This window comes from Mirounga leonina, unplaced genomic scaffold (genome assembly GCF_011800145.1).
Source record: "Mirounga leonina isolate KUSES-001 unplaced genomic scaffold, KU_Mleo_1.0 Mir_91, whole genome shotgun sequence".
NCBI lineage: Eukaryota > Metazoa > Chordata > Mammalia > Carnivora > Phocidae > Mirounga > Mirounga leonina.
In genome coordinates, this window is record NW_023270839.1 from 31,929,133 (window position 1) to 31,952,164 (window position 23,032).

General features: G+C 33.8%; 1 protein-coding gene across 11 annotated transcripts in view; it reads right to left on the reverse strand.

Moving 5' to 3' along the window:
* The window catches only part of ZNF280D (zinc finger protein 280D), a 305,303-nt gene that overhangs the window by 95,047 nt on the left and 187,224 nt on the right, over positions 1 to 23,032 (reverse strand). For 4 of the 11 annotated variants that reach the window (XM_034993550.1, XM_034993559.1, XM_034993561.1 and 1 more), the window contains exons 2-6: positions 17,326 to 17,552; positions 13,186 to 13,332; positions 10,542 to 10,607; positions 10,303 to 10,442; positions 2,116 to 2,233 (exon numbers count right to left, since the gene is read on the reverse strand). In XM_034993550.1, coding sequence (XP_034849441.1) covers positions 2,116 to 2,233; positions 10,303 to 10,442; positions 10,542 to 10,607; positions 13,186 to 13,332; positions 17,326 to 17,353 — 499 coding nt within the window. In that variant the 5' untranslated portion in view covers positions 17,354 to 17,552. The remainder of the gene's footprint in view (positions 1 to 2,115; positions 2,234 to 10,302; positions 10,443 to 10,541; positions 10,608 to 13,185; positions 13,333 to 17,325; positions 17,553 to 23,032) is intronic. The other 7 variants (XM_034993555.1, XM_034993553.1, XM_034993551.1 and 4 more) reach the window with 4 other exon arrangements.

The following is a 23,032-nucleotide window of genomic DNA, read 5'->3' on the forward strand; positions in this document are numbered from 1 at the left end:
CACAGCAGTCTTTTTTTTTTTTTTTTTTTTCACAGTAGCAGTCTTGTGAGATGCTTAGGTTACTTGAAAAGCCAATGAATGCTGATATTTTGATTAAGCATCTGCTTACATAATATAACAGGCTGGACAGTAGAAACAGTTTATACTATAAGAACTTTAATGTAAGAAATAAAATCCCTCTGCATTTAAGAATTTTATTTATTTATAAAGATTTTATTTATATATTTGAGAGGGAGCAGAGAGAGAGAGAGCACATGAGTTTTTGGGGGGGAGGAGCAGAAGGAGAAGCAGACTCCAGGCTGAGCGCAGGGAGCCCTGGCTGGGCTGGATCATAGGACCCTGGGGTCATGACCTGAGCCAAGGCAGTCTTTTAACCAACTGAGCCACTCAGGCGCCTACTCAGGTGCCTCCATTTAAGGGTTTTAAATTCTGACCCTTTATTCATCCCTGTCGTCTTTGGTTTGTGTTGTTTTCTACACTGAACAGGGCTCTCTCTCTGCCAGTAAAAATCCTTTCAAATACAAGCTCAAATCCAGTCTTCTGCAAATATCCGTGATCATTGGACAGTGGTCAGTTAATCATGCTACTGAACATAAAGCACATATTATGATTCATACCAACTGTTGTCAAGTCCTTTAAAGTTCATAATGCATTTTCACATTTTATTTATCTTATTTGTGCCTCAAAAAGCCCTGACTAAAGTAGAGTGAGAATTAAAATTTTATCTCCCAATGGCTGACTCCAGGCCTGGAGAATGAATGCATTAAATAAGAAAAATAAAATCTCCATTTTAACAATATGAGAAGACCGAAGTGTAAAGACTTAATGAAGACTACAAAAATCTTAAGAACAGCAGTTCAAATCTACATCTTCTTCATCACCCTACTTACTGCTCAGGTTAATGTCTCTCTCCACAGCAGAAAACTTAGAGGTAGAGCAGGAGTCATTGCCTTTACTCCCAAGAAATTTTAAGAATTCAGACTTTTTCTATTAATAAAGTCCTTGTGTTTTGTAAAACCAAACTTAAGACAACAATTTTTCTCCTTGTTTCTTTTGGTTCTTACCTATTTTCCTAACTAGATTTTGTAAGTATTTAAGTGACACCCAAAGAAGTGACTATCAACTAAATATTATCTAAATGGAAAAACATTTTAGGCACTAATATTAGAATAAAAAAATTGGGGGAGGGTTTGGTAGATTCTCCACACTGATTTGTTAGTAAATAATCTAAAAATTCCCCCCAAATCTTGTTTATCTCTATTTTGTCAAATATTTGAAATATACCAAAACTGCTAATATACAAAGCGTAATTGCCTTGATTAGAGAGAATTTTCAATTAGATGAAATTCTTTCATAGCACACTATTTTAGGTTAATGAAGAACTATGTTTCAGTATACAAAGAACTTTAATTCTACCTTAACAGGGAAATTTCATATTCCTCCAATGGGCATTTACTGAGTAATGGCTATATACAAATTTACTGTGCCACTTTATAACAGCACTCTATAATCATATGTAACTACACTATCTAAAGCCTCTACTGAATAGAAAGACACTAATCTAATTAGGAAATCATTTGTAACCACATACTTTTACACACTATAGTCATAAAAACTAATACTTCTTTTAACAGAGTATTTAGGATATCAAAGACTGCTATAACTTACAGAAGTTATTTTGATTTTTCAGCCCATTTTTAGTGCCAAGTGAGAACAAATTCAAAGCTGGTTAGCCTACTTAATTAACAGGAAAAAATAAAACATATTATTTTTAAAATATATTTTTACTTAAATTCAATTAACTAACATATAGAATATTATTAGTTTCAGAGGTAGAGTTCAGTGATTCATCAGTCTTATGTAACACCCAGTGTTTATTACATCACGTGCCCTTCTTACTGTCCATCTTATTATTAAATAAGATTTTATTTAAAATCACCCAAGGGGGGAAAAAAAGTCACCAAGAAAGTCATTCAAGAACTGTTAATACCATTCCACTTAACACTGTATGAAAAACTTAACATGAAGGCATGAACTTGAAAACAGAAAGTCAATTCCGTATACATACTCATCAACTTTCTTCTTATAATTTTTTTTAAAAGTGCTAAAACCAACCTGGTATAGAAAGTGTTGGTCCCCCTTGGTAATGTGATGATCCTGTATCCTGGGTCAAGTCAAACAGTAACTCTGAAGAATTATTAGACACAACTCGTGATGAGTTCGTTATATAACCCTGTTAAAATATTTCAAAGGAAGAATGTTACATTTACTCACCACAGTTACAATTATTTTGTTTCATAAGCTTTTATAAAGGTAAATTTAAGTGTATGTCAGTATTATAACTTTGATGACTCAGTAATTAACAAGTTATAAAACACAGAGGTAATTATTACTATCTGTCAAAATCATCATCTACTAAAACTGAAAGCAAGCTCTTACAGCTGGTTTGTTCCTAACTAGCCAATTAAAACAGGGCAAATTCTAGTCTTTTTTTTTTTTCAAGAGAAAGGAAACATATATACCCATTTAAAATCAGCAGGATTGATACACTCTAGAGAGCTACTAAAAATGCAGTATTCCCATCAAAGAGCAAACAGTAAAACTTCGCAAAATCTATGGGTAAGAGGAAAAAAACAGGAAAACATACTGACTTAAGTACAAATTTAAAAGCATCTGTATCTCTATAAGCCCCCCAGACAAAATATCAGGGCAAACAAATTGGGAATCAATCTGCAATACTGTGCATCAGGATTAGGGATGAATATAGCACATGATTTGAGTTTTAGAATCATCTTTATTGGAAAAATTTATAAGGCAAGGGTCAGGAAAAGAAAGAATGCCCCCCCGCCCCACTCCTCCTGCTATTCCAAATAAAGCCATGCAAGATTGGGATAATCTCCCATCTCAAAGAGCAAATATGAAAGCTGCCTGATCAACAGGGTAAACCCCAATAAGAAAGCCAGGCAAATGGGTTAGAATGAAAGCTATTTATAGGAATAATCTGGGACAGCTGCTCTGCTCCTGGAAGCCTTAGGGCTCAAGAGAAATTTTAGCCTTTCTGTCAGGAGAAAAGATGGTCCCAGAGAAGATGATCTCAAGAAGAGTGAAAAGTATGAGATGAATGATAATGTGCTCAAGAATTAGGTAGTATAAATTTGTGTTAGCACACATAGATATTTAGTATAATTATGAAAAGTGTGATCAATTTAAGGATGTATAGCCAATACTATTACATATTAAATATACTGACACACTCACAAAATATATTCCAATTCTATTTTTAAAAGACCATCGTTGTAGAGTAAGCACTCAGAGTGAATTCTGGACCATTCTATATGTCATAATATACAACAAGCAAAAGTTTCAGGATTAACAATGCTTAAAAGTCAAAAGGGAGGGTCGCCTGGGTGGCTCAGTCATTAAGCGTCTGCCTTCGTCTCAGGTCATGATCCCAAGGTCCCGGGATCAAACCCCGCATCAGGGTCCCTGCTTGGCGGGAAGCCTGCTTCTCCCTCTCCCACTCCGTCTCTCTGTCAAATAAATAAAATCTTAAATAAAAAAAAAATCAAAAGGGAAACAGTCACCTTAAGAGAAAAATGGGCAAAGGCTATAAACTGAGACACTTCAAAAGCAAAATACAAATGACCGATACATAAAAAAACTCTTTCCAACTTACTAGTCAAAGAAATGCAAATAAAGACAGGGGCAATTTTTAACTACTGAACTGGCACTGTTTTAAAGATAATAATATGTAATACAAAATAACTGGATACTCCTCTTAAAAGTATTCAAGTCGTGAAAAGAAAGAATGAGTACAGAAAAATATAAGACTAAGAAGAAAAAACTAACTGTAAAGTGTGATCCTGAATAGGACTCTGGGAATGAAAACTGGCATTAATTGAAAAACTGGTAAAATTCAATTAAGGTTTGAAGTGTAATGTTAATTACCTGATTATGATGCATAAAATGTTAGCATTAGGGGAAACTAGGTTAGGCATATATGAGAACCTCTGTATTATTTTTCTTCTAAGTCTAAAATTAGCTTGAAATAAAAATTTAAAAATTAAAAAGTAATAACATTCACTATTGGTAATAGTAAATATTGGTTATATTTTGGTACAACATTTTTGCATGAATATGTTGGCAGCAGCTATCAAAGGCTTTATTAAGTTCACATCGTTTGGTCCAATTATTCCACTTTCAAAATTTATGATAAGGAAATGAAGATGTTTAATGAGAATTCTTTTTAATAAGAAATAATTAAAATCTGTATGTCCAACAAAAGAATGGTTAAATAAATTATGATAGACTATCATGCAAACACTAATACTATGTTTTTGAGAAATATCCAAAGGCATAAACCCAGTAGAATGTTCAGAGAAAAAAGAGGAATACATATTTGTATACATAGTATGGTCCTGATTTATATACTCTATAGTATGCTGCAGGGGGGGGAAAAATTCAAAATATAGTATGTACCCTTCTCTCTTTCTAAACTTCTCTCCAAAATAAATATTAAAGATAGAAACACATTTTTTATTTGGTTTGTGCTTATTAACTAAGGGATAATTAAGTTTTCAGAATTTTGGTTTGCTACTAACTTTTCTATTGACATTGGTGTGTTAAGTTATGGAAACAAAATCAATGAAGGGAGTATAAACTTTCAGTTATGGAATAAATTAGTCATGGGGATGGAACGTACAGCATGGTGACTATAGATAATAATACCGTATTGCATATTTGAAAGTTTCTAAGTGTAGATCTTAAAATTTCTCATCACAAGAAAAAAATTCTGTAACTACATATGGTGATATAGATGTTAACTACATTGCGGTGAACATTTTGCAATATAAATAAATATCAAATCATTATGTTATACAACTGAAATTAACATAATGTTGAATGTCAATTATACCTCAATAATAAACGTTTAAAATTTTAAAGAGATGAGCTTTCCTCACCACACTGCATAAATTGCAGAATAAATAAAATACCAAATAAGTAAATAGTTGTTGTTTGAACAAAAAAGAAGTTATGGAAATAGGTATCGAAGTAACTCAAACCACTTCTAGAATCTGAGGCCTAACAAACCAAAATCTGCATTTGAACCTTAACATGTAATATAAAAAAAGCGTAACCATGCTCAATCTTATTTCATAATAAATATTTTCTCCAAATATTTGCACTTAAAAAATGGAAAATATTCACTTGTATTTTCCAAAATAGTTCTTTAACAGAAATATAAAGTTAACACTCAACACTTTATTAGGAAACAACTCTGGTTAATTAAGCTCCGGAATTTCAGCGAGCAGGCACACATTGTTCAACAATAACTGGTTAAAATAATTCTCCAAGAGTGAAAATATAAAAAGTTCAGAAAGATATCAAATACAATAATAAGGGTAGAATAGACATCAGACTGGGATTCAGAAGACCAGCACATTTAACTATATACCTTGGACAAGTCACTTCTGAGCTTCAAGTTATTCACCTTTCAAACTGAAATAATAGTCACAATTGTTTTAAATGTACTCGTACTTCATGATTCATGTATGTATTAAATCAAATAGTTGTCACATTACTAATAAAAAACTAATATTATACCCTATTTTATAAATAGGTAAACTAAGGTTAGGTGTAGTTATATAAGGCTCCCAATACAGTCCTGCTTGTTATTGATGGAGCTATAATGAGAACCCAGAGCCTGACTGATTCCAAAGCTATACCCTTAAGCTAGATCACAATGACTTTACTATAAGTGATAATAATATATCCCTGCTATCTGTGAGAGTTCTGAAAGAGATGTTGAAGTATAGAGATATTCCATGAAAAAGTAAACACACACACACACACACACGACATAAAATGAAAAACTGTAATTATAATTTATTAAAAGCAGTGGCTTCCAAAATTCAGAGTAAATGCCCTTAAATAGGAGTCTCAATTCATCCCAGAATATGTCTGTCATTCTTAACTTTGCACATTAGAATGACTTGAAGAATTTTTTTTACAATACACCATTTCCAGGACCCACCCAGACCAACTGGCACAACCTCGCCTTTTAAAAACTTAACCAAGATTGGGAAACACCAATTGAGGTGTTTTGATTTTAAAACTATATGCAACTAATGAATCGTTGAACACTACATCAGAAAACACTAATGATGTACTATATATTGGCTAACTGAAAATAATAAAAAATGAATAAATAAAACTATGCCCAGAGAAATAAACATCTCAGAAATAGTTCTAGTTTCTAACTTTTAAACCCCAAAGATACACACTTTCCCTTTGTTGTTTTTGTTTTTTTTTTCTCACTGGGTCCAATGTTGGAAAGATTTTTATTTATCAAACTGAATTAAATAGTAAAGTTTCTTTTTCCAGTTTTCTATCCTGCAAAAGCCACAACTTATGAAAAGTACACTGAATTAATTTGATTCCAACTAATAGCAAAAGATCTTTACATTTTAAGTAGGTTTCCATCTTTTGAAATATTAGGAATAACCTGCAGAACCTCAGAATCCAAGCTTGAGAGTCAGTGGTCTGGGTATAATATCTCATTTTAGAAATGAAGAAAATGAGGCTCAGAGAGGTTTCAACAATGCTTATTAAACAAGGCTGAATCAGCATTCAAGTCTCTTGCTTCAATCTAAGTTTTTTAAACTACTGGTCCAGGGCTTATATCACTATTAGTTATTATTTCAGATAGTTATTATCTCAAGTAATAACAACTCAGGGAGAGAGAAACATTTGCCTAAACCTATTCTTTTATGACACACATCTTCAAAATATAAGTGGGAGTTGAATTTACTTAGCCATAGATTTAAAAATCTGTAGCCTTCCTTTTCATTGTTAAATAAATTACAATTAAAATAACTCTTCTATGAAAAATAACACCTCAAAATATCAGTTTTTAGTGCTAACACATCTGCAGATTACCTAATAGTAATATGATATGAAATACAGGAAAAATGGATTATTCCTACAAAAATATTTGGATTCAATTCTGGTTTTGAACTTGAATATTTGCAAGAAAATTTACAGGTGCTTTGGGAGACAATAACGGAATTACTGTCAAAAGAACAAACATTTTCATTAAAATTTATTATTTCTCTAAAGCCAGTGCCAAATAGCTTACGATAAGCATGACAAAACCACTGAGTTAATTCAATTCCAACTAATAGCAAAGAATCTTTACATTTGGGATAACTTTTTCTTTGAGTACTCTAACTCCTTGGCTTCAGGACCCCTTTACACATTTAAAAATTATGGAGGACCCAAAAGAATTTTTATTTATTTGGGTTATACCTATTGATATTTACCATATTAGAAATTAAAACAGAGAAATTTTAAAAATATTTATTTGAAGTAACAATAATAAACCCATTACAGATTAACATAAATAACATTTTTATGAAAAGTGACTATCTTGCAAACAAACACAAAAAAATTAGCAAAAAGAGTGGTACTGTTTTACATTTCTGAAAATCTCTTTAATATCTAGCTTAATCAAAAAGTGTTGCAGTTTCCTATCTGCTTCCGCCTTCAATTTGTTAGGACATGTTATTTTGCTTGAAAAATATAGAGAAAATCTGGCTTCATAAAGATATATAGTGGAAAAAGGGAGTAGTATTTTAATAGCAATTTAGGATAACTATGGATATACTTCTTTGATACTACACCAAAATTCAACAGTTGGTATTTTCTTTTTTTTTTTTTTAAGATTTTATTTATTTATTTGAGAGAGAGAATGAGATAGAGAGAGAAAGCATGAGAGGGGGGAGGGTCAGAGGGAAAAGCAGACTCCCTGCTGAGCAGGGAGCCCAATGTGGGACTCGATCCCGGGACTCCAGGATCATGACCTGAGCCGAAGGCAGTCGCTTAACCAACTGAGCCACCCAGGCGCCCCAACAGTTGGTATTTTCTTAAGGGTTTACTGTAATGTGGCATCTGACTTCCTAATTACTAAACTTTTTGTACTTTGTTACATTAAAATCTATTGGTCAGTCTCACACTTTGAATGGATCTTTTTTTTTTTTTTTTTTAAGATTTTATTTATTTGAGAGAGAGCATGAGAGAAAGGAGGGTCAGAGGGAGAAGCAGATTCCTTGCTGAGCAGGGAGCCCGATGTGGGACTCGATCCTGGGACTCCAGGATCATGACCTGAGCCGAAGGCAGTCGCTTAACCAACTGAGCCACCCAGACGCCCCGAATGGATCTTTTATCTGTATGATTTTGTAACATCATGCACTGGTTATTTCAAAAATATTGGTTTCTTTGTGTTATGCTGATCCTCCAAATGTTCACAGAATTCATTATACAATATCAAAACATCATATTTATTAATTGCACCACTGAGAGGAAAGTCTTTAAGTACTGGGAAGCTGTCAAGATCATAGTGGCAGGTACAAGTTTTCAAAAATTCTAATTTGTGCTTGAAAGCTCAATTTTACCCAAGAAATGCTATCAGCTGTTTTCCTTTAAGTGTGCACTTTGTTCAGTTTTGAGGAAATGTCTGCCAAATAACCAAGACTGAATCACTCACTATGTGTAGCAAACAGACTCTCAAGTGGCCTCAATGATTCCCACCCCCTGGTGTTCATGTCCTGCATGATTCCCTCCCTTTAGTGTAGGCAAGACATGTGACTTGCTTTTAACCAACAGAATACAGCAAAGGTAACAGGATATACATGATTTTGTGTACGGGACTACATTACATAAGATCATAAGGCCATTCTGCCAAGGATTTTCTCTATTGTGGGCTTTGAGCAAATAAGCCATGTGGGAAAGACCCACTTGGCAAAGCCAGAGATTCTCAGTCTGACAACTGTTAAGAAACTGAATGTTGCCAATTACCATGAGAACTTGGAAGCAGATACTTCTCCAGTCAAGCTTCAGATGAGACTGCAACCTCAGAGTCCACACCTTGAATGTAGCCTTTTGAGACCCCGAAGCAGAGGATCCAGCTAAGCCATGACCTGACTCCTGACCCATAGAAACTATGCGATAATATGTGTGGTTTTAAACCATTGTTTGTGGTAATACTGATACACAAAAATAATACACCATGGTTTATCAGTCATTCTTTCAAGTAAAAGTAGTCTTCTATTTTTAAAAAGTGGGTGGGTTAGGTCACATTTCAATCACACAAGTGCTTTTCCTCAAGATAACCATTAAACTTCAGACACAAAAGTGCTTTTGCATACTATCCACTTCATCACACAAAATATTTTTAAAAGACACATATTCAAAGGTAGAGATCTAACAAAATAACATGTAAATACTTCATCAAGGAAATCAAGTATGAATATATTTTACTGGGAGTGCATGGTGGGGATGAATACAAAAACTACTCATACTTGGTACCACTGTCTTGATTTATACTAAGGCACCAGCAGTTTACCCAATATTACTTTTGAATCACCAATGAATATGTCAACGTGGTGGAAAAGGCAAATAGTGTCTTTGTATTATTATGACATTAGTATTGACTCCCAAACCCATGAAAGAGTCTCAGGGGAACCCCAGGGGACTGAAGACTACACACTGAAAACTGCTGCACTAAGGCAATGGTTCCATTTTAAGTATATATTTATATATAACATATACATATATATGTATGTAAATACATATAAACTAGGGGTTAGTCTGGACTGAAATCCCAGATCTATCATTTTGCCAGCTGTGTGACCTTGAATGAATAATTTAACCTCTGTGAGCCTGAATTTCCTCAACTATAAAACAGGAATAATAGTAATAGTGCATACTTCACAGGGACAGTTAAGAATTAAATGATTAATTCATGTATAGCATTTAGAACAAAGCCTTACACATAAATATCAACTTAATAAATATTAACTATTACCATTAACTATTACCATTTGTTAAGAGTTTTTTAAACTAAATTATGAAGATACATTTTCAGAATAAAAATCTACGATGTCCTCTCAAAAGTTTTTCCAATTAAAAACCAAGAACAACTGACCCAATTTACAATCTTAAATAATTTTCCATTATGCAATATTCATTATGCTTTTATTCATGTTTTGTAACACAATTTTCAATACTTTACCTATTTAATTTAAGCATGTCACCTGATTTAGGAACCGGCTCCATGGTAGTTCCTGTAGTTATTACTCTGGGTACTGGCTAAGCTATCATAAAGATGGTGACATTTTCTGATGCTAATTATGCTTCTATTGAATGACTACCCATGACAATCCAGAATTTTAATTGGTATTGTTTATACTGATAAGTAATATCCAATGTATCCCTGAGCTGTGTAGTTTCAGAAACACTTACAGGTTTAGACAAAGGCTGAACAATAATAGAACTATCTGAAGATCTAGATTCAGGATGAAAATTTACTGGCGAGGCAGCCACTGGATTTGATGTTGGGTTCGTGTAGTGTTGACTTGTAGGCTTGAATGCAGCAGTAATACCTGTATTTAAAATTATATAATACATTAAATATATTTTTATATAACCAATGATGTCAAAATACTTCACTTTAAAAGTAAAATAGTAAAGCAATACCATACCTCGACTGAGTGCACCATTCTTTATTCCCCTTGAATATGAGCTGGGGTTTACTCTATTCAAAATATCTACAAAAAATTATATTTATTTTAAAATTCATTATTTGAATAAAATATATGTTAAGAAAATAGAAATCATGAATTGAAAACCATCAAACAGATTCCTGGAAAGAGTATATGAGTTGTCACTCAAAATACAGTTAATTTTAAACATATATATCTTTATCTACTAAAGATTACTAGCCTTGTTTTAATAGAATAAGAACAACCTAACTGTAACTCAAAATCCAAAAGCCAGAAGTAGAAGATTGGTAAATCTGACTACATGTAAGTCAAATTTTCTACAAAGCTTCTTTTATGGCAAAGAAATAGTTCACATAATTAGTAAAAATCTTCCAAAAATATATGTATATATAACCTATAATTAATGTATATATCTTTCTTTGAGTGATGACAGGGCTATATCCACTCAGGTTCCTATCACTCAAAACCAAACCCCTATCCAACCTCCATATCCCATTCACACCTTCCTTGGAAGTATCGTTATGAGGGATCTCACTGGATTATCTGCAGCATTAATTTTGAGTCCTGAAAGGGAAAAACTAGCAGAGATTGCAGACTAAAATTAACAGTTTATCAGAGTACCTTATAACTTAAGGGGTTTCAAATCTACCAGTATACCAGAAGTCAATCTGAGCCTGATAGAACTTTCAGGATCACTTTAAAGTCCCTGATTCTGGCATGCACGTGAACTTCTGCAACTTCTAGATTATTTGCTAGTCAAACTAAAATTGGGAAGAGTGGGGATTTGCCAAAAATCGCTGGTTACAAAAAGGTAAAAGCACAAACAAGTACAAACCTCATAAAAATTTCCTTTTTCCCTCATAGTAAAAAAGAACCAGATCCCATAAAATAACTCTATGAAGTACAGGGCCACACAATAGTAGGGTTGTTTTCTGACAATGGCAATGCAGTGCTCTATACCTAAGCATTACCTATGTCTCATAGAACAAAAACCTGCTCAAACAACTTGACACCATTTTCACTCAGAAATTCAAGATTATTACTCAAACCATCAAAGAACTATTGGTCAAAGTACTTTTTAGTGGCTGTATTCTACAAAACACAAGTTTTTACCCTCCTTTCTAGCAGTTCTATACAAACACTTAACCCATATTCCATATATTAAAATGTTTTATGGCTTACACAAAAACAACAATAAATTCATTTAAATTCTGCATAAGAGTCCAGAAAATAATTTTTACTGGGGTCAGTCTCCGTTTTGATAGAATTATTTTAAAACTAATATGCACTGTTCTAGTTGAATACTGTTAACATCTTCTACTTGGTATAATTCAATTTGATCTTAACTTATTTTTTTCAATAAGATAATATGAATAACTATTTTATAATATGGTAATATTCCATTATAAAATGATCGCAACGACTAGAAATAGTAATTAAGAGAATATATTATCATGTTCCACTATCATCAAAAAGCATGCCATCATGCCTAGTTCAATTTATAATCAAAGTGGCACTCCATTTAGAACCTAAGAGATTACCAATCTGCCACAGGAAATGGTATTGAGAATTTAATTTAAGTGATCCTCCCTCTGATAAAACTGAATAAAAATGCCATTCCAAGTTCAGAGGAAAAAGAAGAAAGAACCAAGCTTTCAGAAGATTTAAATGTAGTGTCTTAATCATACTTTTAAGCACTGCCTTGATAAGAAAACTCTATTATGCTGGTCATATTCTTTGGTAAATTCACCTGGTTTAAACAAGCAAACAAATAAACATGTACCTGCAATTGGAAATTATCTATTTTCTCTTTCTGCCCTAACATTTGTATGTTATTTCTCTGTACTTTTTTACATTTTTGAGTGGACATTTTAATAAGTGTCATTGGTCTTTGCTTTGTAGCATTCTAACAACATCAAATCCAACTACTCTAACTAAAATCTAATAATCCACAAAGGTACCAAAGTATTCTGCTAGAAAGCCATAAAAAAGATTTAAGTATTAACTAATTGCTACATCATCCAAGTACATGGCTGTAGACAGTGTTCTTCTATTTGATAAATATAAATGAGAGCTGGTAGAAGATGAATGTGGTCAGAAGCTGCAGCCCCTGTTGGCACACAGGTTAGAGACTGCAATTATTCTCTGCCTATATATTTTGTAGCAATGTATGATGACATTGTAGTTGCCTGAATGTGAGAACCCCTGTCTGAGACTGAAACTTATTTAGTATACTATGACATTTGAAGAAAAGTATTCGAACCTCTTCCAGTTCTCTAATTCTGGGTTTAAGTGGAGGGAAAAAAAAGATAAACAGATAAACAGGTTACTTGGCTCCACTAAAAATTAGGATTTCCAATTTCAAAAGACCTCCCATGTTACCAGCTAATCTTAGACTATTCTTTTCCTCACATCTGATATTTTAACCTTTTATTTCCCTCCTCAAGTCCTCAATCATGTCCTCACCCTGATTCTATAATTCTCACTCACCTCTCACCAAATCTTTCATCTCTAACTCCTTACAGAGGAACAAGGACATGAGTACCTTATAAGGCAGTTCACAAGTTTTTCCATTAGAAACAGTATTTCATAAAAATTGGCTCCACTAAAAGTAAATGCTTACTTGAAATTGCTGGTTTTGAACTTGTTATCTCTCCAACAAAGATTGGCTCATCATCATCATCATCCTCAACCTCTTTTACTTTCTTCTGCCATGGTTCTAACTCTTCTTCTTCACATTCCATAAAGAGTTCTGCCATTTTTGAATTATCTAATTTTCAAAAGGAGAGAAGCAAACCTTATTTTCAAAAAAAAAAAAGTAAATACATTTTTTAAAAATTCACAGTATATTTAAGATCTATTTTAATAGCCCTAACAGCAATTTGTGACTTGATATTTGTAGTTAGTTCATGGCAGCAACAGTGAGAAACTCAGAGCTCATTCTCTAAGACATAAACTAATGAATTTAGATAAATAGATAATGGTTGACAGTAGTCATTTACATGAAACAGTCAAAATGAATTCCAGTCATATGCCTGGAGTATAATTTTATCTACAAAAAGGATTGCACCTAACCATTATCTTGGGGGAAAAAGTATTAACAAAGGGGAGATAAACTAAGAAGAAGAGGTAACTCACAGGAGATATACTAGAAAAACTGAACCAAATTCAGGCATTCCAGGCACAAAGCAGGGATAAGGCGCTGGACTAAAATAAGGGAACAAATTGAGACTTACTCTATTCAGGGCAAATTAGACATTTCTTACCTAAAGAAACAGATCAAAAAACGTGGAATAAATATGAACATACACCACCCTAGAAGTTCTGACCAAGCACAGAGCTCCTAGGTAGAATTTTAGTACCTCACTCTTAAATATTAATGGACAATCAAAAAGTACCAGAAATTTCAGGAAAACCTCCAGTCTTTTAGACCAAATCAATAAAAAGATAAAGAATTCTAAGGAAAAGAGATAATGCAGAGAGCGAGAAAAATATTAGAGAAAATATAATTAGCATCTTTAGAGATATTAGATAAGAATTTTATAAAAATATTCAGGAAAAAAATCAGATTAAAAATATCATAGCCAAAATTTTTTAATTCAGTTTTTTTAAAAAATCATAATGTCCCCAGAGGTGGAGCTAAGAGAAAAAGAGAAAAATACACACACACACACACACACACACACTAAATAGAGAAGAAAACACAAGGTTGTCAGAGAAAATCAATTTCAAAGTACAACATTCACCTAATAAAATTTACAGAAAGAGAACAGAGAAAAAGCAGGGAGTAGGTTATCTGAGAAATAATACAGAAAAATTTCCTAGATTGGAAAACGTAAATCTCCGGGTTGTAAGGCCTCACTAGGTACACAGCACAATGATCAAGAAAAAAGTTATATCAAGACACATCATCATGAAATTTCAGAACAAAAGAGATAAAGAGAATATCTAAGATCTATGGGGCGGGTGGGGATTGGGGTGGGGTGGAAAGAACCGTTCATACTCAAAAGGTCAATAAGAATAAGAACTATATTATAATACTTTAGTAGAAGACAGTAAGTAATAATTCAGTAATTTCTAACCAATATTATTTTTCAATCTAGAATTCTTTACCCAAACTTTTCATCAAGTGTGAAAATAAAGAAGAGCAACATCACACAAGATTTACTTCCCACGTAACCCTTCTCAGGAAGTTACTACAGAATCCATAAAAATATGAGACTTAACCAAGATAGAAGACACAGCATGTAGAAAACACGGTATTCAATACAAAGTCCCAGGACAATGGTTTTCAGCAGACCCAGAAAACAACCAGTCCAGACTAGATTGGAATAGTACTTCAGGAGGAAATGTCTCTGGGACACCAAAGAAAAGATGATTAAAATGTAAATTTTTAGACTACCTGACAAGTTCTACTGTGTAGAAAGCTGAATTGAGAGGCTACTGAAGAGTATGGGAAGGCGTGCCTATAGATTTTTATACAACTTAGCAAATGAAAATACATGAAAAGCATTAATAGCTAGATACATGAGAAAGAAAGAAAGAAAGGAAGAAAGGAAGGAAGGAGGGAGGGAAGGAAGAGTAAATGTATGTATTCTATGTATAATAGCATATTAAAAGCATATTACCATGCTCATCAGTGAACAGCATTTATTATAGTCATCATAATAAAACATCAACTATGGATTAAACCAAATATTGAGATAATAATTATACTAGGAGATACTTGGAGGAAAGGAAGGGCTAGCTCTAAGAAAGCAAAAATTCTCATGACAGATTATTAGAAAGTGGTTAAAACTGATTATGCAACAGACAGCACAACATATATGCACATATGAACATAAGCACTCTTCAAGAAACTGGTTAAGCTATTTAAAGTCTTTTCAGATGGTCTGACTCTTTAAACTATGTGCATATATTCCTTTAAGTGGAAATGGAGAAAAAAGAGAAGGTGAAGGGAGAAGGTGAAGAGAAACAGTACTGAGGACCTAAAGTAATAAGAGTGGAGATGGATATAAGTGGATATAACTAAATATATGGAATGAGATGGGGGGTGGTCTACCAAAAAAAACCCCAACAAACAAAAAACAACAACAAAAAAACGCTCCAGGGTTCTGGCTTTGACAATATCTTTCATTTATCATTTAAATATAGTCATTTCTAAGGGTAATTTTTTATTATATTAGAGTAATGCCACTTCTACTTTTGACTCAAAATTAGGACAATGTTCTACCACCTCTTAAAAGATACTAACTAAAACAATGCTTTGGGGATGGCATACCATGGATGGTATGGGAATGGAAATACCACATCAAATTAAGAACCATTTTTCTATAAATTTTTAAATTTTTTCCTTTCTATAAAAGTGTGTCACAAATTATTTCCTGTCTTAACATTATTTAAATGTTAATAGTCCACCTACCAAAACAAAAAAGGCCTTCCCATTTTCCCAAATGTCATGAACATCATGAACTGATCCCTTTCTTTTCTATACTATACTGTTTCATTAATTATATAGAATTCTTCAAGTCAAATGATTAAAAATATTATATGTCCCAAGACCAAACTGAGCTCTTTGAGTTTATTTCCTCCTACACGCTAGATAGGCAGTAGGTACACAGTACATAATAATTTATGGACTAGGAAACTAAGCAGTCAGGCAATGCCTAATTTTTAAAAATTAGGGAAACTCATTGTATATGGATAATAAAAGTTTCCAATCAGTTTGTGTTATGGGCTGAACTGTGTTTTTCCAATATTCATATGTTAAAGTCCTCACCATCAGTACCTCACAATATTACTGTATTTGGAGACAGGGTCTTTAAAGAGGTGATGGGGCGCCTGGGTGGCTCAGTTGGTTGAGTGACTGCCTTCGGCTCAGGTCATGATCCTGGAGCCCGGGATCGAGTCCCACATCAGGCTCCCTGCTCAGCAGGGAGTCTGCTTCTCCCTCTGACCCTCCTCCCTCTCATGCTCTCTGTCTCTCATTGTCTCTCTCACAAATAAATAAAATCTTAAAAAAAAAAAAAATAAAGAGGTGATGAAGTTAAAATGAAGTTACTAGCGTGGGCGCTAATTCAAAATGACTGGTGCCCTTAAAAGAGGAGATCAGGACATGGATACATGATTGGAGGTAAGACCACCTAAAGACATAGGAAGCATATGGGCATCTATAAGCCAAGGAGAGAGGCCTGGTACAGATCCTTCCTTCATGGCCCTCAAAAGGAATCAAGTCTTTGAGTTGATTCTTATGAGACCAACACTTTGATCTCATACTTCTAGCCCCCAGAACCATGAGAAATTCTGAAGTAAATTTCTGTTGTTTAAGCTATCCAGTCTATGGTTCTTGGTTATATAAGCCCTAGCAAACAATACAGAAGACAAAGGTCTTCCTCATTCTTCTTAAGAGGGCACTGCCATTGTCAATACACCCAGGATAGATTGTTAAGAAAAAAAAATTTAAAGACATATAACAGCTTTATGTATTTTAGAAATAATTATTTTTTGTCTATGCATAAAAGAAACATAGGTAATTATGTACACCAAACTAAGTTATCACTGGGCATAAGAAGAAAAAAAGCTTCATTTCTACTTTACTCACTTCTTAATTTATATTATTTGTTATGTGAGCATTTGTTACTCTAACAACTTTAAGTTCTTCTGTCTGTAAGAAAATGTGCCTACCTCTCCTCCTTTATACTGAAGCAAATTTATCAGTTCAAAAGCCACGTATACCAGTAGCAGTTGTGGCAGCAAAACTTACTTTTTGGCTGAAAAGGGTTGTCGCCCATCAAGTTGCAGAGTTGACTTTCTGTAAATTGTCACCTAAGTACTGACACATGATATCAGTCAATTTTATGAGTCACTTTAAGTAATGCCAAATATTGAAACATGAAACTCGGGGTTCAGAAATTCTTGGATCTAATTTTGATCTTGAAACTCACCATGTGACTCCAGACAAAAGAGCAATTTATATCTCAGTTTTCCTTCCTATAAAATAAAGATACCTAGTATTAGAGTGGATCTCATTAAATTAAATGTACATATACTTAATCTTTTTTCCTATGAAAAGTTCAATTTTTAAGTTTGATATGTCTGACATACATTTGCAACTCACTTTATATAATTGGTTCATACTTGAACGAACCTAAATTTAGTAAATAAAATGGTGATTCTATTAAGCACTTACTACTTGAAGAAGTCTGAATTATTAACCTACAAATAATTTCTTAAAGTTATCCTTTTATAAAAATGAGTAATCACTTCACGATGTATTGTTTTAGTAAGTCTGAATTTTCAAATACAAAGGGATATACTAATCTTTAACTGTAACCTATTCACATTTCATATATAAATGTAATTATTTCCACAAGAAAACATAACTTTATTTTTTAATATTTAATTCATTCATTCATTCATTTATTTTTAAATCAGAGAGAGAGAGTGAGCACAAGCAGGAGTGGCAGGCAGAGGGAGAAGAAGGCTCCCCGCTGAGCAAGGAGCCCGATGTGGGACTCGATCCCAGGACCCCGGGATCATGACCTGAGCCGCAGGGAGCTGCTTAACCGGCTAAGCCGCCCAGGCATCCCAAGAAAACATAACTTTAAACAAATTTTAGTTTAGGGGCGCCTGGGTGGCTCAGTCATTAAGCGTCTGCCTTCGGCTCACGTCATGATCCCGGGGTCCTGGGATCAAGCCCCGCATTGGGCTCCATGCTCAGTGGGGAACCTGCTTCTCCCTCTCCCACTCCCCCTGCTTGTGTTCCCTCTCTCGCTGTCTCTGTCAAACAAATAAATAAAATCTTAAAAATAAATAAATAAAAATAAATTTTAGTTTATATATTTCTGATTTTTTATCAAAGACCTTAAAAAGGAAAGAAAAGTAATTGGACATATTTCATCACAGATTAATTCATTCATAAATAACTACTCTTTCGGTGCCTGGCTGGCTCAGTCAGAAAAGCATATGACTCTTGTTCTCAGGTCGTGGGTTTGAGGCCCAGGTTGGGTGCAGAGATTACTAAAAAATATAAAAATAATAACTACTCATTGCCTTCTGAATGCAAGATGATGTGCTAAGTTCTAGGGAAAAAAAAAATGAGTAAGTCATAGTCCTTGCCTTCAGAAATTTATAATCTAGTATATCTATATTTCTTTGGGATTGAAAAATGATTGCTATTAGAATAAAAATTATCAAAAAGAAATTTTCATTTATTTAAAACAAGAATTATTCTGGATTCCCACACACACAACAGCATAAATTTTAAAAAATTTACAAATTTTAAAATAAGTTTTAGTTATAAAGCAAAAAAAGATAAAAACTAGACAGCAGACACCTAAAATACTAAAATGCACACTAATTCAATCTTTGTATTTCTCCTTATCCTCAGGCTGACACAAGCAAATTTTCTTGCTTTTTAGGTTCCAATTTATTTGGACTGCATTAATCCACAGGGAAAAATAACTATTATTTTAACTTCAGAAGTTACTGTTATAAATGTTTTAACTACTATCACAAGAGACTCTAATGAATCTTTTTTTTAAAGATTCATTTATTTATTTGAGAGGGAGAACACAAGCGGAGGGAGGTGCAGAAAAGGAGAGAGAATCCTCAAGCAGACACCCTGCTGAGTGCAGAGCCCCACATGGGACTCAATCCCATGACCCCAGATCATGACCTGAGCCAAAATCAAAAGTTGGATGCTTAACCTACTGAGCCACCCATGCACCAAGACTCTACTGAATCTTGTGTTTAACTGAATTCACCAAGTTCTGAAGTCTATTTAAATCTCATTAACTCGGGGTGCCTGGGTGGCTCAGTCGTCAAGCATCTGCCTTCGGTTCAGGTCATGATCCCGGGGTCCTGGGATTGAGCCCCGCATCGGGCTCCCTGCTCGGCGGGAGGCCTGCTTCTCCCTCTTCCACCCCCTCTGCTTGTGTTCCCTCTCTCACTGTGTCTCTGTCAAATAAATAAATAAATAAATAAATCTTTAATAAATAAATAAATCTCATTAACTCAATTATTTGAATAGTTGTAGCTTATCTCTAAACTAATATCAGTGTTATGACTTTGTCAAGGAGATAAATACATGACAATTTTTGCTCATGTTAAGGACCTACTTGTTACCAAGAATACAGAATATTTTTCAAGAGCCACAATTACACAGCTTATGAGACTCATATGTAATATTTTTTTATTTGAATAGTTATTGGGTTATAATAATGGTTATACTGAATATTAAATAGTTGACATATATATAATATTTTTTGCTAAGTGATCATATAAATATCTCTTACCAAAACTCTGAAATTAGTATTCAATTTACAAATATTCAATTAATGAATGACTTATCTATATGAACAGACATCTACTGCCTATTATGATAGAGATGAGTTTAAGATAACCTACTTCAAAAGCTTAAGGACCACAGTAACCTACTTAGAAACCTCAACTGATACAGTCTCAAACACACTATAAAGCTGGAAATCCTCAGATGTAATTAGAACCATAATTTCAGCCAAAAGCTGCACTATGTAATATAGTAGCCATTAGCCACATGAGACTATTTACGTTTAAATTAATTAAAATTAAATAAAATTAAAATTCAGTTCCTCAGTTTTACTAGCCACATTTCAAATGCTCAAAGCCACATGTGACTGGTGGCTACTGTATTGGACAGAACAGCTACAGAACATTTCTACTGGACAACACTGGACTAAAGAATCACTGCCATATTTTGTTCTGGTTATTAAACACTTTCATGGATTCCTTTGGCATCTCTGCCACTGAAGCATGCCAAAATTACCACCATAAAAACCTCTCCGGTCACCACTTCAGAATTTTGGTGGAAAGGCACAGATTCTATGAAGGATTAAATCAGCTGCCACTGAAGTGGAATATCCAGCAAAGATATGCAGTGAGGATCTCAAAGTTCCAAAACGTTCTAATAGCTTCTACAGCTCACACTGAGCCCCAAAATGGCCAGAAAAAGAGAACACTCAATTTCAGCTACTGACTCATTTCATGACCATGTTTAATACACTTGTTTCTATAAAGAAAAACATGAAATCCAATTAACTGACTAATCAAAGACTTTTTAGAAAATAATTCTTTCACTGTTGGAGACTGCTCATATAAATAATTTTAATTCCTATCTTACTATTTTTTGTTTCAGCTTTTATATATCTAAAATTAAACAATATCTTAAATAATTTTTATACAGAAATTTTAAAAATCGATGGAAATGTAGGTCTAAATTTTTAATTGCTTGAAAAATTTACTTTTATCCATTGAGAGGTCTCACCCAATACAGTATCACTGTGTTAAATAAAGGTAATGCATTTGATCTGGTACATAAGCACACAGTATGGCACAGGTGTGCTATGTACTAGATATAGTTCTATTTACTTTCTGATAAAGATTAAGCAATTTCACAAACCATAACTGTAGAGTCTGCACATAAAAAAAGAAGAGCATTAGGCTAGAAGCCAGAAGAACCAAGTCATAGCCCCAGCACTGCTACAACATTCAATCAAATCACGTTACAATTCTGGGTCTCAGCTCTTAGGTCAACTAATAATCTCTACCGCTTAATTTAGCTCTATACTGTATACTTTAAACATTTATTAATAATAAACAGTAAAACATGGTGAAGAATGAATGCCACATTCAAATTCTGATTCAACCATTTATTATCTGGATGACCTTGGGAAAGTTAATCTCTGTGCCTTGCTTTACTATATGTAACTTATTTCATAAAGTTATAGTGAAGATTAAATTAGATAACAAACATAAAGCACAGAGCTCAGTGCCTGAGACACAGAAATCATCCAATAAATCTCAACAATTTTTAACTCTGTGCTTAATACCATTTTCAAGAACTCTAAGAACAGTTCACAATTTTGTTACTATACTAGAATTTACAAGCTATCAGATGAGCATTTAGAAATTATTTTGTTTTTTAAGATCTTCATTACAGTAGTATTTCACATGATGAAATGTTGGCTTTGTAAGTATACCTTCTAGAATGTAGCTGTCAAATCTATCCTACCATATTTTCATCTTTTTAAGAAGCATTTATAAACTAGTGAAAACACATAAAAAATTTTAAACCTTCATATAAACACACATACCTACAATTTATCAATACTGTTAAATTATATACTACTAGTCTCATAGAATAAAACAAGTAATTCAAAAATACCAACATACAAAAATTAGCATTTGGATAAAGTGCCTTATACCATTTCCATAAAAAAAAAAACATTCATTTTACATGCATCACTGTATTTTAATTTCTAAAAAAAATCCTTATTTTTTTTTATTTTTTTTTTTAAGTTTTTATTTATTTGACAGAGAGAGAACACAAGTAGGCAGAGTGGCAAGCAGAGGGAGAGGGAGTAGGAGGCTCTCCGCTGAGCAGGGAGCCTGACACGGGGCTCGATCCCAGGACCCTGGGATCACGACCTGAGCCGAACGAAGGCAGCTACTTAACCGACTAAGCCACCTAGGTGGCCCTAAAAAAATCCTTTTTAAAACTGAGTAAGCCGGGGCGCCTGGGTGGCTCAGTCGTTGGGCGTCTGCCTTCTGCTCAGGTCATGATCCCAGGGTCCTGGGAATAAGTCCCACATCAAGCTCCCTGCTCAGCGGGAAGCCTGCTTCTCCCTCTCCCCCTCCCCCTGCTTGTGTTCCCTCGCTGTGTCTCTCTCTGTCAAATAAATAAATAAAATCTTAAAAAAAAACCCAAAAACTGAGTAAGCAGCAAGTAAAATAAAAAAAATTTGAGGAATATGGTGAATGGTTAAATTCTCCATCTCCCCAGACCCCAAAAGTTATTCAATGAAATAATCTGAGAAACTGTATTAAAAAGTTAATCTCTGCTTTTTTTCTTTTTTTTTCTTTTTTTTTTTTTTTTATTCATGAAAGTCAGAGAGAGAGAGAGGCAGAGGCAGAGGGAGAGAAGCAGGCTCCCCGCCCAGCAGGGAGCCCGATGCGGGACTCGATCCCAGGACCCCGGGATCATGGCCTGAGCCGAAGGCAGACGCTTAACCATCTGAACCACCCAGGCGCCCCTCTGCTTTTTTCTCATCATAAAAATGTTTAATTGGGGGCTTGCATTCCTAACCAAGAAATTAGCAACAACAAAAACCAGATTAACATAAAAAGGAAAATACAAAACCAAAATTAATAGAATCATCTTAAATACTGAAAATTTTTATTCAAAATAAGGATAGCATATACAAATAATGTTCAACTAACTCATAAATTTTGTCTAAGATTAACAAGCTAGCTGTAACCTTTAACAATTTTACTTATTTACTTAGAAGAGTTTTTCAGTGGAATGATTTGGATGACACAGGGTCATCAAAACACTCCTTTTTTTCCTCTCACAAATTTCACAAGAAATCAGGTATTCAAATCATTCCACTGTCTTTAAAGCTTTGGTTTATGTTCTATTTCATTTTATAAAC